This window comes from Trichechus manatus, unplaced genomic scaffold (assembly GCF_000243295.1).
Source record: "Trichechus manatus latirostris isolate Lorelei unplaced genomic scaffold, TriManLat1.0 scaffold00004, whole genome shotgun sequence".
Classification (NCBI taxonomy): Eukaryota; Metazoa; Chordata; class Mammalia; order Sirenia; family Trichechidae; genus Trichechus; species Trichechus manatus.
The window spans coordinates 25,189,094-25,206,650 of record NW_004443940.1 but is presented as its reverse complement, the minus strand read 5'-3'; the positions used below and the strand labels follow the sequence as shown (position 1 = coordinate 25,206,650).

The 17,557-nt window shown below is 40.2% G+C and overlaps 1 protein-coding gene across 1 annotated transcript in view; it reads right to left on the bottom strand.

The window, feature by feature from the left end:
* Positions 1-1,040: 1,040 nt before the first annotated feature.
* ST6GAL2 (ST6 beta-galactoside alpha-2,6-sialyltransferase 2) overlaps positions 1,041-17,557 on the bottom strand; it is a 34,139-nt gene continuing 17,622 nt past the window's right edge. Inside the window, exon 5 of the mRNA XM_004369299.2 lies at positions 1,041-1,309. Coding sequence (XP_004369356.1) covers positions 1,041-1,309 — 269 coding nt within the window. The remainder of the gene's footprint in view (positions 1,310-17,557) is intronic.

Here is a 17,557-nt window from a genome sequence, read left to right as displayed (position 1 = left end):
GTTCAGTGCACAACGCTATTTCCCAATAGCTGACGTTAACCTGCAAAACATCTGTATGAGCGCCAGCTAGGTGTGCGTCACAACAGCACCAGACGATGCCTCTGCAGTCCTTCCTTCAACACTGAGAAGAGCAAGGGGGGGCCTGCACTCCCTCGTTGTGCTGGAGTAATTGTCAGTGTGTGCATATCTGGGTCTGAAAGGGCTGTGGGGTGGACTTGCAGGCGAGGTGGTATAAGGCAGAAAAGCCGGAGCCAGGATAGGTCCAGTCTAGCCCCGCAGCCCCGAGACTCCCTATTCATTTCCCAGTGATGGGCCTCTCAGTCTGTGGGATACTAACTTTCCTTGTCATGGAATGAAATGCTGCAGAAAAACAGTGTCTCCCTAGAGCTGTTCAGGGGTTGGTTTTTTTCTTGGCCCGCTCAAGACTGATGTTTTATGGTGTCAGAAATTTACCCTGATAAGCAAAGAGGAAATCACTGTGCAGGAAAGTGAAGCAGGGATGGGTAATGCAACCCTGTTGGATATGTGGGGGATTTTCACTGCTAAAAAACACGTCTAAGAGATAAATCAGACATTCGCCACAAAAACCAGGATATTTAATGACAGATGTATGTGCAAGTCCCACTCTAGCTGCTACAGATACCGTACCCCAAGTTGGATGTTTTGAGCATAAACCATTTCTTAATTTCAGTATCTCCCTAAAGCTGTAGTTGATAACAAGCCTGATACTGCGTACCTCTGGCATAAGAAAGTGTTAATGTTTTTGGAGGTGTCATACCCATGGTTATACATTTGTTTTCTTTCTAGCTACCCATTTTTTGCATCTTTCTAGAGCTTTTTTTTTTTTTAATTCCATTTCTATATTCAAAGCAGTAATAAATACTCAATGGCTTAAGAAGAGAAAAATTCTTGTGGCCATCACTGAATTACAGTTTACAGACTCAAGACGACATTGTCTAAAATATATCTTCAAGTATTCTTTTGTGACACAGAGTATACCAGTAGTATTTGATTGCACATTGATTCCCTAAAGCCCCTTGTTAAGAGTGTGGAACAGGGTTGGGTGCAGGGCAGCTTACGGCCCAGAGCCCCGGCAGGGTCACCTTCCCCTTCTGATGCAGATCCTCCTGGACCCCCGTGTTCATACGCTGCACCAGGAGCTTCTCGTACAGCAGCGGGTGGTACGCACCGAGCGTGCAGGCTGCGTCGTAGTACAGCTCGTGATAGTGACAAAGTTCCGTCTGCCGGATGGATGGGATGTATTCATACACGTGCACTTCTCTGCACACAGACATCATGATGAGGATTCCTGAAATGAACATTAGATTTCTTTTTTGAGTGGTGATGAGGAACGGCTGGGGGCAGGGGGTACTTGCTTTGTATTCACTTTCTTGTTAGCTTTACACTTGGAATATCACAACTTCCACTACGTAATGTGTATGCAGTTCATGGGGAATGGGGGCATACTGGGATGTGACACCATACACAGTCACTTGTTAGATTGATTTCTGGGGGCAGAGGACCAGAGATGAAAAGCCTACATCATTGACCCTTAAGGAGACTCGAAACCAAAAACCAAACCCATTGCCGTCGAGTTGATCCCGACTCATAGTAACCCTACAGGACAGAGTAGAACCACCCCATAGGGTTTCCAAGGAGTGGCTGGTGGATTTGAACTGTCTACCTTTTGGTTAGCAGCTGTAGCCCTTTACAACTGCGCCACCAGGACTCCTTAAGGAGACCAGGAGACCACAGTCTAGTGAGTGACAGATTTGCCACCCACGTTACAATATAATGTATTACATTATACACACGTGTCCAGCTTGATTTGCTGTTGCATTATCCAGTCATATTATATATGCAAGTACAGTCTGATTTGCAATAGTAAGATCATGTTCCAAAGAAATAAATGTTATGAAAAATTGATTATAAAAGAGCTGATTATTATAAATTGATCATAAAATAGTTGTTTGAAGAGTTGTAAAACTGAACTGTAAAATGGAACAACTGTTCTAAAATGGTTGGCTAAATGGAAAGAAATGGAGTTAGGCAATTCAGAGTTTAAGATTCGTATTAACAAAGTTATTTTTCTCACTGACACTATCAATATTAAAGTTTTTTTTTTTTAATGTTTCAGATAGCTGGCTAGAAAACCTAATAACCATTGTTCAAATCTAATTTCTGATCCAGGCTAAAGGGCTTTCTCTTCCTAGCACCACCAGTCCCATCCGTAACTCGAAACATTTTTAAAAAATGTTATCCTTGTTATAAAGAAAATAAAGCCACATAGTTAGATCCTGTTATTATCAATATGTCTGCAGAAGACAATCACATTCCCCAATTAACCAACTGTGTTTACATCAAGAAAACTCCCACAGCCAGAGAAATTCCTGTATAAGAGGAGCTAGACAAGAGAAGGAGCCAAATTTTGCCTGAGGGATCCAGAAAGGATTCCCAGAGAAGGTACAGCTTCTACTTAATGGAGCTGCCTGGTAGACAAGGAGTGTAAGGAAACAGGAGGGATGCTGTTCCAGAAGACAACAATGGCTGGAAGATTTTAAAGATGTGAATTTAGAGCCATGACACAGTATTGAGGCTGAGAGTAAAACTCATCCCTAACAATGGGAAACGGATAATGAAGTTCAAATTCTATGAAGCCAAGTTGTCTTTAAGAGCTATGTCAAAACTACAAGTTACTTGTTAATGCCTCTCTTTTTCCTATTGGTTCTACCAGTGCATCCTCATCTTCCACTGCTGACCTGCTGTACCCGCTGTGGCCCCTCTCTCGGGCTGGCCCAAAGTGACCGTGACACAGGCGGAGCTAAGAAAGAGCAATGAAGGACCAGCACACACTTCCAGAAATCACCCAGGAGTAGCTGTGCTTCCTGGACTTTTGGCAAGTGGACGCCAGCATGGGAACGTGCCGTCCAGATGATGAAGAAAGCACCTCTCCTTCTGATAAGCAGTTCCCCCTCTATGAACCTTTCTCCTCCTCTGCATAAACTCGTCTGTAAGGAATGGACATGGTGACTGAGAAAGCCATCTGCCCAGAGACAGTGAAATTCCATTTTATTCACAGTTATTCCTGAAACAAACAAGAAACCCTCCGGTAGGTATGTTTCCTCTAGATGGAAGTTTTTGCAGGGATTTTGGTCGGTGGCGTTGATGATGGCTTCTGTGATTTTTCATGGGGGCTGAGAAGCAAGTTCCTGAATATCACCCCTTTGCTGACTGCTCTTCCTCACCTGGGCATGGCATACGGCTGTGCAGGCTGGGCGAAGGGAATTACGTCTAAGGAAGTGTCGTTGACATCATGGACATCATTGATTCATATATTTCTATACAACCATTTGCCTGAAGATGGCAGTGAAGTGACTTCAAAGGTGTCTTGTGGACAAAGGCATCTTACGAAGTAGCAGTGGAACTGTACCTGGAAACCACACTTCCTCTAGAGACTGCTGCCCGGGAGTTTCCATGACCTGGCAATACAATCTCATCTACGGAACCGTAATCAATTGGGTCTAAGCTGTCATCTTCACAAGACTGTTGCTATTAAAGTGGATGGCTTGCAAAAGGCTGTTGTTGTTAGGTGTTGTCGAGTTGATTTTTGACTCATAATGACCGTATGTGACAGAGTAGAACTGCCCCATAGGGTTTTCCTGGCTGTACTCTTTCCAAGAGCAGATCACCAGGTCTTTCTCCCGCAGAGTCGCTGCACAGGTTCGAACTGCCAGCCTTTCAGTTAGCAGCCAGGTGCTCAACTGTTGTGCCACCAGGGCTCCTTGCAAAAGGTCACATCCATTTAAGGCGAAACTTGGGTAGATTTCCTAAGTGTCCTTTCTATCATTCCGGTCTCAAAGAACTTCTGTATGCTTGAATCTAAATACTTTTTCTCAAAAAATTTTCAGAGAAAATTTTTACTGTTTCTGTTAGTCAATTTTTACCTCAAAACCCATACTTGTTAGATGTAGGCAGTCCCTGGGTTACAAACATCTGACTTATGTACAATTTGTAGTTACAAACCAACCCCTGTAAAGCCTATTCTATTAAATATTTGAGGTACGTAAAAGGGTTTGTCATAACAAATGGGCACTACTTTGTGACACACATCAAAACATTATTATTTTTATTATTGTATTACGTTAAAGATATTTTAGTGTATCTGGAAGTGTTTGATTTTTTTATGCATAAAAAGGTATACTATGTACTATACGGGAGCCCTGGTGGCACAGTGGTTAAGAGCTTGGCTGCTAACCAAAAGTTTGGCAGTTCCAATCCAGCAGCCACTCCTTGGAAACCCTATGGGGCACTTCTACTCTGTCTTACAGGGCCGCTACGAGTGGGAATGGACTTGACGGCAGTGGGTTTTTTATATACTATACGCTAAGAAAAACATTTGAGTAACTGATGTTAGATATGAACCATACCTAACCATTCCAACTTATGTACAAATTCGACTTAAAGACAGACTTAGGACTGGAACTCGTTTGTAATCCGGAGACTGCCTGTATACGATAAGTTTTTTGTGTTAAGACTAGGCAAAAAAGTTACAGTTTTGTTGTAATTAAACAGGCACATACTTAGTATTTTCCTATGTAATGGTTTGTATTTTAAAATAATTTCTAGAGCTTCAGAAATAAGGGGATTTGTCCGTTTAAAAGTGAGTTATGCATAATTCCTCCTGATTTTTGCCAGTCCAGTGGAGATTTAGCAACAATGGTTTCATATCACGTTTTGTACTCTCAAATGAATGTATGGCTTCTTGTAACTAAATTTTAAGTAACAGAAGAATCTGCCCTAAATGTTTAAATGGCAGCCAGCTGCAGTATAGGTATCAGAATTGGTAGAGAAGCACCTTCAAAGGGAAGGGAAAATTTTATTGGTCAACCTGTTGGGTATATGTGAAAGGTGGACAAGGGGATTTACAGACTAAAAAGAGGAGACTATTTTTTAATATTTTAAACTTTTTTCAGTCAGTATGGTCAATTTAGTTGGCATATGCATAGTTAGATTTTTAATTTTCTTAAGGCCATTATTACTCATAAATTGGAGTTTACATTCAGATGGTCACATACTGGATACTGAAATCATATTCTTAATGTGATGAAGTCTCCATTTCAGTTTTCCTAAGAGTTATTAAACCAAAAATCAAACCTGCTGCCATCAAGTTGATTCTGACTTGTAGCAGCCCTATAGGACAGAGCAGAATTGCCCTGTAGAGTTTCCAAGGGGGATTCAAACTGCTGACATTTTGCTTAGCTGCTGAGTTATTAGAAATACATAAAACCTGCAAATGAACTTTTTTCATGCTTCACCACAAAAAATTAGGTAGACAGCACTGTTTCGAGGTATGCAATGGCTCTGGCACAGTTCAGGGTACGGTTTCAGGACGTGGGGTTGCGTGGGCAGTGGCTACTGTGGGAAGGCAGGGTTGGCACAGAACTGTGTGAGGCTAGAGCCTAATGTACTGCTGGAGGCCTCTTGAATTAACTGCAATGTTTATCAAACTGGGTGCAGCACTAATCATTGGGAATTGAGAGGAAGCGTCTTTAAAAAAAAAAAAAAAACTAAATTAAATTAAACTAAGGAATTCCACCACTAGCAGAAAGGTTCGTTCCCACCCAGAGGCACCTCGGAAGACAAGCCTAGAGATCTACTTCCAAAAGGTCAGTCTTGAAAACGCTGTGCAGCGGTTCTACTCTGCACGCACGGGGATGCCCTGCGTAGGACACAATTCAATAGCAACTGACAACAACCACAAAAACTTTATTTTCAATTTCAAGACAGGAGGAAACCTGTGACCTACAACTGAGTGTGTGACGTGGAGCCTTGTCGTCCACAAATGAGGTAAGTAAACACACATGGCTCCCAGATATTACCCAAACCACCACCGACAAGGCACTGTGTCAAGAGGGCCCCAAGACCATTCCCAGGTTCGATGACTCTGAACTGGGAGGATTCACAGGACTCAACATACAATTGTACTGATGACTATGATTTATTACGGCAAAAGGATAAAAAAGCAAAATAAGCAAAGGGAAAAGGTGCATGGGATGAAGTTCAAGGAAAACCAGGCACATGCTTATGAGTCCTCTGCCAACGGAGTCGTACAAGACGTGCAACAAGTATGACAACATGTGTGAAACGTTGCCAACCAGGGACGCTTGGTAGAGAATCAGCACCCAGGGTGTTTACTGAAGGTTGGTCACATAGGCAACTTCTGCCTGGCATGTTCCAAAATTCAAGACTCCCAGGAGGAAAGCAGGTGTTAACAGTATGAAGCATGCTGTTCAATAAACAGTGAGCCCTGCTTATCAGTAGAGGGGTAGAGACCTCCCAAAATCCAAGTTCCCAGACACCAGCCAAGGTCCAACCTTGCAACGGGCCTAAGAGTAAGCAGGTGGGCTGCTACATTACTTCCTTCCCGCACAGCTACCATGTATGTACAAATTCACAGTATCACGTTACCTTGTAATCATTTCCTCAGGCTAGACTGACATGGGAAATTCACATCTGTTTATACTAAAAATGTTAGTGATTTTTTTTTTTTTCATTTTCTCTCTTATGTCTGCTCAGGGTTACGTAAAAAGCAAGAAGAATATAAATCATCTAATACTATGTGCTATTCAGTATGGAATTTAAAAAAAATCACTTATGGGGCTTTTATGTTTAGTGATTTTGTTCATGGGCTACCAAAACTTAACTGCTTTCATCACGGATCAAAGTTGTATGGTTTTCAACATGGAGTATGACTTTTTGATAGGCAGATGACTGTTCAGAAGTTTTTAAATGTATTTTTCCAAACCAATCAAATGGACATGTAGCCATCTGTTTAAAATCTTCAAACAGAATTCAATTAATGTTAAGTTTCTTACTTGGCCGGTTTTTACAAATGAATTCATACTAGGGATTCATTTGAAGGAAAAAAAAAAAAGTATTAATATTTTCCAGGCATTTTTAATGACTCTCAAGAGGCATTCATTTGCCAAAATGCATGTTTTTAAATACTGTGCAATGCAATATAATTATCAAACCAATTAAAAAGCATGCTTACTGGTCTTAATTAAATGTCATTTTATAGAACTCAGCATAAAGCAGTATGGACATTTATTTGCTCCAAAACCTGGATAAAGAGCAAGCTTTACCTCAGGTTCAGATTATGATAAATTCTAAATAAATTAGGTTTCCCCCATATGCATTCATTCTAATGACTCCACTGAGAATTCTGATCATTCTCAGAAGTTCCTAATTTATTGCACATATGGTTTATGTGCATGTGTTCATTAGAAATGATTTAAGACAGTATTTTTTCCTGTTACTTGCATTATGTTCTGTTTTATATCCAGAACTGTTTTTTTTTTTCATTTGATGAAAGAATATTTTCATCAAGGTGAATATTTTATTATTCTGAATGAGCGGGGCTGTTACTTTCAATTTTATTCTGACCAGCATATGACAATATTGCAAATATTTTTCTAAGCAAGTGGTGAAGGTGAAAGGCGAAGTATATTGACGATGCTGGTCTAACAGAATCTAGCGCGTATTTTGTGTTTTCTCTATACATTCAAACATGAAATGAAAAATGGAAAGGAAAGGTATGATTGGTTTTAAAGCATATTATGCTTGCACATAAATTAAATAGCCTGAAATTATATTGTCTGCATCTATGAATTCCAGAAATATTACTTACTAACATTATCACAAAGATGTCTGCCTTTAAAACAGGAGGGGAGGTGGTGGGGTTCGTATAACAAAAAAACTAGTATATTTTGCATTATAAACGAGTTCCATCTTTATACGGACGTTGGACGGGACTCACAGCTACAAGGGCATTTGTCTGACGGTCTGCAGGTGATGTGTTTCCGGCTATGCAAATCTAGTGCCTCCTGGTTTGTCTTGACTACTGCATATTCATGGCACTGATCCAGCCACGCTCTAGGACCTCAGGTGAGTTTGTTCACCTTTCATAAAAACATCTGTCATTATGAGAGCAAATATAAACGACGGGATTCCAAGTAAATTATTGCTTATCTTCAGCCAGGTTATGGTACAATCAAAATGACTTCATAGCATCAAACTAGGGATAACATCCAACAAGGGATGAAAGAGAGAAACACTCCTGATCAGTGAACAAGAAGCTCCCCAATGGGCCAAGGACAAGGAACATAATCAAATGAAAAAATTGTTGGCAAAGAGATGAGTCCTTATGGATCATCTAAATTACTTTGATCTGTGTTGTTGGTAGGTGCCATCAAGTCGGTTCCGACTCATAGCAACTCTATGTACAACAGAATGAAACACTGGTCCTGCACCATCCTCACTAAGAATGGTCCTCTTCCATTTGGGAATACAAGTCTTACGTGACCTAGTACAAAGTTTTAGATGTGGCACATCACAATAATAGTAAGTACTTAGTATTAGCTGTTGTGCTGGGCATCTGTCAGATTTAACCCATACAATAATCCAAAGATGAAGACGCCATTATCATCACCACTTACAATGAAAAACAGGTTTAGAGATGTTAGCAACTTGCTCAAGGTCACACCTCCAGCTGAGGGGTGGAGGCAAGATTTGACTCTGGTCTTGGCGGAACCCAAGATCTTAGCCACAATGCACACGTAAAGTGATAAGGGAAAATGGTGGGCATCCTTCTGTACGTGAGACTAATTAAATCAAAGGTGAGAGGTTTATATGATGACAAAGTTCATAATCTCTCATTCATTAATTCATTCATACAGCAAACACTTACTGTTGTTTACTTCCAGGCACTGAGAGAGGCATATGCATTACAAAACGTTAAGAATAAGCAACTCTAAATAAGGAAGAAGGAGCCGCTGGTGGCACAGTGGTTAAGCTGCTCGGCTGCTTACCAAAAGGTTGGCAGTTCAAACCCACAAGCTGCTCTGCAGGAGAAAAGACCTGGCAATCTGCTCCTGTAAAGACTACAGCCTAGAAAACCCTATGGGGCGGTTACTTTGTCCTATCGGGTCGCTATGAGTCAGAATTGACTTGATCCATGTACAGATTCCTCATGAGCACAATTAAGTGTTCTGGAATTCCCATTCTTTGCAATGTTACGCATAATTTGTTATGATCCACACAGTCAAATGCCTTAACATAGTCAATAAAACACAGGTAAACATCTTTCTGGTATTCACTGCTTTCAGCCAGGATCCATCTGACATCAGCAATAATATCCCTGGTTCTACATCCTCTTCTGAATCAGGCTTGTATTTCTGGCAGTTCCCTGTCAATATACTGCTGCAGCTGCTTTTGCTTGCATGTGATATTAATGATATGGTTTCATAATTTCCGCATTCAGTTGGATCACTCTTCTTGGGAACAGGCATAAATACGGATCTCTTCCAGTCAGTTGGCCAGGTAGCTGTCTTCCAAATTTCTTGGCACAGATGAGTGAGCACTTCCAGTGATGCAGCCATTTGTTGAAACATCTCAATTGGTAGTCCATCAATTCCTAGAGCCCTTGTTTTTTGCCAATGTCTTCAGTGCAGCTCGGACTTCTTCCTTCAGTACCGTCCGTTCCTGATCACATGCTACCTCTTGAAATGGTTGAACGTCAACCAATTCTTTTTGGTACAGTGACTCTGTATTCCTTCCATCTTCTTTTGATGCTTCCTGCGTTGTTTAATATTTTCCCCATAGAATCCTTCACTACTGAAACTCAAGGCTTGAATTTTTTCTTCAGTTCTTACAGCTTGAGAAATGCTGATTGTGCTCTTCCCTTTTGGTTTTCTAGCTCCAGCTCTTTGTACATGTCATTATAATACTTTACTTTGTCTTCTCAAGCCACCCTTTGAAATCTTTTTTTCAGTGATTTTACTTCATCATTTTTTCCTTTGCTTTAGCTACTCGAGGTTCAACAGCAAGTTTCAGAGTCTCTTCTGACATCCATTTTGGTCTTTTCTTTCTTTCCTATCTTTTTAATGATCTCTTGTTTTCTTCATGTATGATGTCCTTGATGTCATTCCACAACTCGTCTGGTCTTTGGTCATTAGTGTTCAATGCATCAAATCTATTCTTGAGATGGTCTCTAAATTCAGGTGAGATGTACTCAAGGTCGTACTTTGGCTCTCGTCAACTTCTTCTAATTTTCTTCAGTCTCAACTTGAACTTGCATATGAGGAATTGGTGGTCTGTTCCACAGTCAGCCCCTGGCCTTGTTCTGACTGATGATATTGAGCTTTTCCATTGTCTCTTTCCACAGTTGTAGTCGATTTGATTCCTGTGCATTCTATCTGGGGAGGACCATGTGTATAGCTGCCGTTTATGTTGGTAAAAAAGGTATTTACAATGAAGAAGTCGTTGGTCTTGCAAACTATCATGCGATCTCCAGCATCGTTTCTTCACCAAGGCCATATTTTCCAACTACCAATCTTTCTTCTTTGTTTCCAACTTTTGCATTCCAATCACCAGTAATTATAACTGCATCCTGATTGCATGTTTGATTAATTTCAGATTGCAGAAGTTGGTAAAAATCTTCAATTTCTTCATCTTTGGTCTTAGGGGTTGGTGGATAAACCTGAGTAATAGTTGTATTAACTGGTTTTCCTTATAGGCATATGGAGAGTATCCTATCACTGACAGCGCTGTACTTCAGGATAGATCTTGAAATGTTCTTTTTGACAATGAATGCAATGTCATTCCTCTTCAAGTTGTCATTCCCGACATATATAGATCATATGATTGTCTGATTGCAAATGGCCAATACCAGTCCATTTCAGCTCACTAATGCCTATGATACCGAAGTTTATGCATTCCATTTCATTTTTTGATGATTTCTAATTTTCCTAGATTCATACTTCGTACATTCCACATTCCAGTTATTAATGGATATTTGCAGCTGTTTCTTCTTATTTTGAGTCATGCCACATCAGCAAATGAAAGTCCCAAAGGCTTGATTCCATCCACATCACTAAAGATGGCTCTACTTCGAGGAGACAGCTCTTCCTCAGTCATATTTTTGAGTGCCTTCCAACCTGGGGGGCTCAGCTTCTGGCACTATATCAGACAATGTTCCGCTGCTATTCATAAGGTTTACACTGGCTAAATTCTTTTCAGAAGTTGACCGCTGGGTCCTCTTCTTAGTCTGTCTTAGTCTGGAAGCTCAGCTGAAACCTCTGCCATGGGTGACCCTGCTGGTATTTGAATACCAGTGGCATAGCTTCCAGCATCACAGCAATATGCAAGCCCCCACAGTACAACAAACTGATAGACATGTGGGGGATTTTGCCCATAGAATCCTTCAATATTGCAACTTGAAGCTTGAATTTTTTCTTCAGTTCTTTCAGCTTGAGAAATGCCAAGTGTGTTCTTTGCTTTTGGTCTTCTATCTCCATGTCTTTGCACATGTCATCATAATATTTCACTCTGTCTTCTCGAGCCACCCTTTGAAATCTTCCGTTCAGCTCTTTTACTTCATCATTTCTTCCTTTCACTTTAGCTACCTGACGTTCAAGAGCATGTTTCAGAGTCCCTTCTGACATCCATTTTGGTCTTTTCTTTCTTTCCTGTCTTTTTAATAATTTTTTGCTTTTTTCATGTATGATGTCCTTGATGTTATTCCACAACTCATCTGGTCTTCAGTTATTAGTGTTAAATGTGTCAAACCTATTCTTGAGATAGTCTCTAAATTCAGATGGGGTATACTCAAGGTCGATGTACTACTGCAACCGCTTTTGAATGATCTTCAGCAAAATTTTACTTTGGCTCTCGTGGACGTGTTCTAATTTTCTTCATCTTCAACTTGCATGTGAGCAATTGAAGGTCTGTTCTGTAGTCAGCCCCTGGCCTTGTTCTGACTGATGATATTGAGCTTTTTCAGTTGTCTCTTTCCACAGATGTAGTCGATTTGATTCCTGTGTGTTCCATCTGGCAAGGTTTGCCATTTATGTTGTTGAAAAAAGGTATTTTCAATGAAGAAGTCCTTGGTCTTGCAAAATTTTATCATTGTGATCTCTGGTGTCATTTCTATCACCAAGGCCATATTTCCCAACTACTGATCCTTCTTCTTTGTTTCCAATTTTCGCATTCCAATCACCAGTAATTATCAATGCATCTTGACTGTATGTTTGAACAATTTCAGACTGCAGAAGTTGGTAAAAATCTTCAATTTCTTTGTCTTTGGCCTTATTGGTATAGTTTAACTCATTTAATATTAAGATGCACTTAGTGCCAATATTATAATTGTTTACATATGTACTCTAATTCAGTTTTACTATAAAGAAAGCATAAGAAATTACTAGCTTTGATAAATTCTCTATGTATGTGAATTGTGAACTTCTGCAATAAGATGTTTTCCAAAAATAAAATGAGTTTTGGTGAAGAGGTTCTTAGATTTTGCTTTCTTCAATATGCTAGGTCAATGTGTTCCTCATATCCTGTAAGTTATCACTCTTTTTCTTTAAGCAGAAAAAGAAGCCTTATTTTTTGCTAATTAAAAAAATAATAAAATAATGTATTTCGTTGTAAACTAATTATTTCTGTCCAAATCTGATTTCATACAGATATCTTGCCCAAGAGGAAATTTCTCCATGTGAAGTGTGAATAGACAGAGACTACAAAACTGAGAAGAAAGTGACGCCCTACCTACAGGGGCATTTCTGAGCAAAGACAATTATGATGTAGAAATAGCTCCAGGCCCTCTCTTACTAAGGAACTCTCAGACTGGTACACTGAACACAAATTGCTTCTAGGCTCTTCTTCCCTTCAACATTTATGGCTTCCCTTTTCCCAATGGAACACGCATGCATGTGCATATGCAAAACTCACACACACACAAGCCTACCATTGGTCCCAATCCAACAAGGTACGATAACAATTTGTGTGCCACCACAAAGAACTGCTCTTGCTGGGCTAAGAACTGCTAATCAAGGTGCAAAACAGATGTTATGCTTCCTGAACGGAAGGTGTTGGCTGAATCATCTGTCTGAGTGTTATTGAGAGGTACGTATGCTGAAATCTGTAATAGCTGTATGCTTAGAGTTGGTTCTCAACTATACCTCACTAAGCAGTACATCCAAGAATCTGGGTCCCAACATGACAGAAACAGGAAATCCATTTGTTATAGGGACATTTTACAGTCAGCTTCATATTAAGTTTTAAGGACATAAAAATGAGTCCATTAGTAATGATGGGAGTAAAATTTATAGCTATGTCTTTAAAATAAAAAGAATAATTTATAGTTGACAATCTAATAATGCCAGAATACAGGACTTAATACTATACAATTTCAAAAAATATAAGTACAAATAGGTTGTTTTAATAAGCTATATTATTTTAACTAAACAGAAATAAAAATAACGATTTCACCTACGCTTAAGTATTGCAAGAAATAAGGGACTGAGGGAAAGTGAAGTCTTAGTAATGATTATAAAATCCTGTGTTCTCCCACTAAGCCGAACGTATGGCTATCCCCTTGATGGCACATCTATCAATAGAGAACCTGTAGACGAGATATCTTAAGTTCCCTCCAACTTTAAGATTCTAAAAAGCTTGAAGAGTGGTTCTTAAGTGTAGTCTCAGGACCAGCAACATTAGCATCCCTTGAGAATTTGTTAGAAATGCAAATTCTCACCACCTCCGCTTACTCAGAAAATCAAGGAGTAGGCCTGGCAATCTGTGTCTTAAAAAGTTGTTGTAGGCAGCCTTCAAGATGGCTCCCTCTAATCCCCGCCTGTTCATGCCTTTCTGACACCAAATGGGTCTGGGCTTGTGTCACAAACGCAGGTAGCAAATGTGACAGTATATGACATCATCAGATGCACTCTGGCTGCCTTCTTGCCCTCTCTTGAATCACCTGCTTTGGAGGAAGCCAGCTGCCATGTAGTGAAGACACACAAACAGCCCCTTGAAGAGGTCTGCGTGGTGAAAAACTGAGGCCTCCTGCAAAAAACCACAGAAGAAGTCATCTCAGAACCTTGGAAGCAGATCCTCCAGCCCAGTCTACACAGCTTGACTGCAAACTCATGAGACCCCAAGCTAGAATCACCCAGCCGATCTGCTCCCGGAATACTGACTCACAGAAACTGTGCGAGATACTCCGTGTTCTTTTCGACATCTACGTTTTGGAGTCATTTGCTTTGCAGAAATAGATAAACAATACAAAAGCCCTCTGGGAAATTCTTTTGAGGCATGCTAAACTTTGAGAACCACTCAGCGGGAACACTCATTCATTCACCAAATAATTACTTATCTGCATTTACTATATTTCAGGCTAAGAGCAGGAACACAATGATGGGGGAAACAGACACTTCCTTGCCCTCAACGCATTTCTTTCTTTGTCTCTGTGGACATACAGGTGTAATGCCCGTCCCCCACTGCACTGTAAGTTTCAAGAGGGCAGGACCCTTGTCTGGCTTCTTCACCATCATACTACTGGGGTCCAGCCCTGTGCCTGGCACACTGGAACTGCTCAATCAATGCCCACTTGATGAATGACTTCCCTTTCATCTTCTCTGCTTCCCTCCTACAGGATGAATTCAGTCCCAATCACAAAACTTCTGAATAATACTAAATAACACTACATTTAATGGGTTCCGGTCTGTTTCCCTGGGAATCTCACCACCACTGGATACATTTCCATAAGAAGAAATGTCTTTTGTGTTCAAAATAGTTAACTTTTCGAACAATAGAGCAGAGTCCCTCTATTTCACACATGCAGATCCCTAAACGCATATAAGGAAAATGTATACAGAGGGTTTAAAAATAATAAGTAACTAAATGTGAGACTGTTTTTCCACATATGGATAAGCAATCATCAATAAAGAGGTACTGCTTCACGTCCAGGTGGAGGCGTATGCTAATTAGGAAAGCCGAGTGCCAGGGAAACTTCCAGGATGCTCTTCTCTAATGAGAGGCATCCTGTTTACCCACTGACTCAGGGCAGAGTGTTTTCCTGTACAAACTGAAACATTCTAATCTATCTCAGCTCTAGGATGAGTTCTTTTGTTCACTAACTGGCGTTGGAGGTTAGAGTGCTTGGAAGTGAGGTGCTGAGACAAAAAGTCAATACATTTTCAACATGACCTCAAAACCTAGCGGCGCATTTGGAAAACGTTTTTTGATTACAGGAAAAAAAAAAAAACTCATTGATTTTTTAAAAATTCTTAGGGCAGACAGACTGAGATGTGGATGACGTTATTTTACTGGTAATTAAGAACATCAGATAAATTATAAAATTGACTCTGGTTCTCAGTATATTTCTGAGAAGGATCAAAGAGGAAGTGTAAATGACTAAAACAGCATCAAAAGGGGATTCAGAGGGTGGGCTGTGCTCTGCTGGGCAGAGCTATCCCAGGCTCAATCGACTGCTGATTCTTGGTGAGAGGGCTCACGCACTTAAATATGACAAGGGACAATAGCAGCAAAAGCAGTTTAATGATGCCAGGCCAGGTCTTTTATTGCATCTGTATCCGCAACCAGAGAGCACAGCCTATCGAGCAGGAACTTAACGACTGCTTATTCACTTGCTCTTTTTCATTCTTTGGGCATTAGCAAAATTTACAGTGCTCTCCTATACAACTTCTTGTGATGAAGGAAATGTTCTAAATTTGCCATGTCTAATATGGTATAGTCACTAAGCACATGTGGGAACCGTGGTGGCACAGTGGTTAAGGGCTCGGCTGCTAACCAAAAAGGTCAGCAGTTCGAATCCTCCAGCCCCTCCTTGGAAACCCTATGGGGCAGCTCTACTCTCTCTTAAGGTTGCCGTGAGTTGGAACCAACTCAACGGCAACGGGTAACAGGTAGGCACATGTGGCTCCTGAGAACTTGAATTGGGGTGAGGGTAACTGAGGAAGTGAAGTTTTACCCTTATTTAATTTTAATTCATTTAATTTAAGTAGCCATATGTGGCTAACAGCTACTATACGGGACAGCACAGTGCTAGAAAACTTAACAAAAATTAGCCAACTACTTATCCTTAGGTGTTATTATTACTCCCATTTCTCATACGAAGATACTGAGGCTCAGAGGATTAAACGACTTGCCCAAGATCAGAAAGGTGGTAAGTGACAGAGTAGAATTCAACTTAAATCTGTCTGGCCCCAACCCACACCCCTGCTGTCACATTAAGATACAAGTCTCCTTTTTTATGTAAATGAAGAGTTAAAGGCAAGCATCAGGCTCTGAAAATTCCAAATTCTCAATAAATAGTTCTGAAAGGAAGCTGGCCATATGCAGTATGATTTCTTTCAGCAAAACTACATGGGAAACTCATTCAACGGGGGTAGAATTCATCTTCAGTAAATAGTGCTGGGACGACTGGATCTCCACATGCAGAAGAATGAAGCTGGACACAAATCTCACACCATATACAGAAATTACCTCAAAATGGATCAACAACATAAATGCAAGAACTAAAACCATAAAACTCTTAGTCGAAAAAGAATAGGGATAATTATAATTCTTCAGACCTAGTTTTGGCAATGGATTCTTAGATATGCACCAAAAGCATGAGCAACAAAAAACAAAACGGATAAAGTGGACTTCATCAAAATTAGAAAACTTTTGTGCATCAAAGGACTTTACCAAGAAAGTGAAGAGGCAACCTACAGAATGGGAGAAAATATTTGGGAACCATATGTCTGATAAGAATTTAATATCCGTAATATATAAAGAGCTCTGACAACTCAACAACAACAAAATAAACAGCTCAATGGAAAAATGGGCAACAAATATGAATAGACATTTCACCAAAGATGATAGACAAATGGACAATAATCACATGAAAAAATGTTCACCATTATGAGTCTTTAGGGAAATGCAAACGAAAATCACAATGAGATACTACTTCACAACCACCAAACCAGTTGCTGTAGAGTCATCCCTGACTCACGGTGACCCCATGTGTGTCAGAGTAGAACTGTACTCCATAGGGTTTTCAATGACAGATTTTTTTTAAGTAGATCTCTGGGACTTTCTTCAGAGGCACGTTTGGGTGGACTCAAACTTCCAACCTTTCAGTTAGCAGTCAAGCATTTTAATCATCTATACCTCTCAGGGACTCCTCATACTCAATGGGATTGCTATTATCAGGAAAAATGGAAAACAACAAGTATCAGTGAGGATGTGGAGACACTGGAACCCTTATCCATTGTGGGTGGGACTGTACATTGATGCAGCCACTGTGGAAAACAGTTGGCAGTTCCTCAAAAAGCTAAACACAGAACTACCATAACCCCACAATCCCAATCTTAGGTATCTATCCAAAAGACTTGAAAGAGATGCAAACTTGTATACCAATTTTCACTGCAGCTCTATTCACAGTAGCCAAAAGGTGGAAACAACACAAATGTCCATCAAAGATGAATGGATAAACAAAATGTGGTACATACATACAATGGGATATTATTCATCCATAAAGAGAAATACAGTACAGATACATGTTAAGACACTGATGAACTTAGAACATCATGCTGAGTGAAGTAAGACAGACATTAAAGGATAACTACTGCATGATTCCCACTTACGCGATATATCTAGAATAGGCAAATGGATAGAGACAAAAGTTTATTAGTGGTTACCGGGGGCAGGTGAG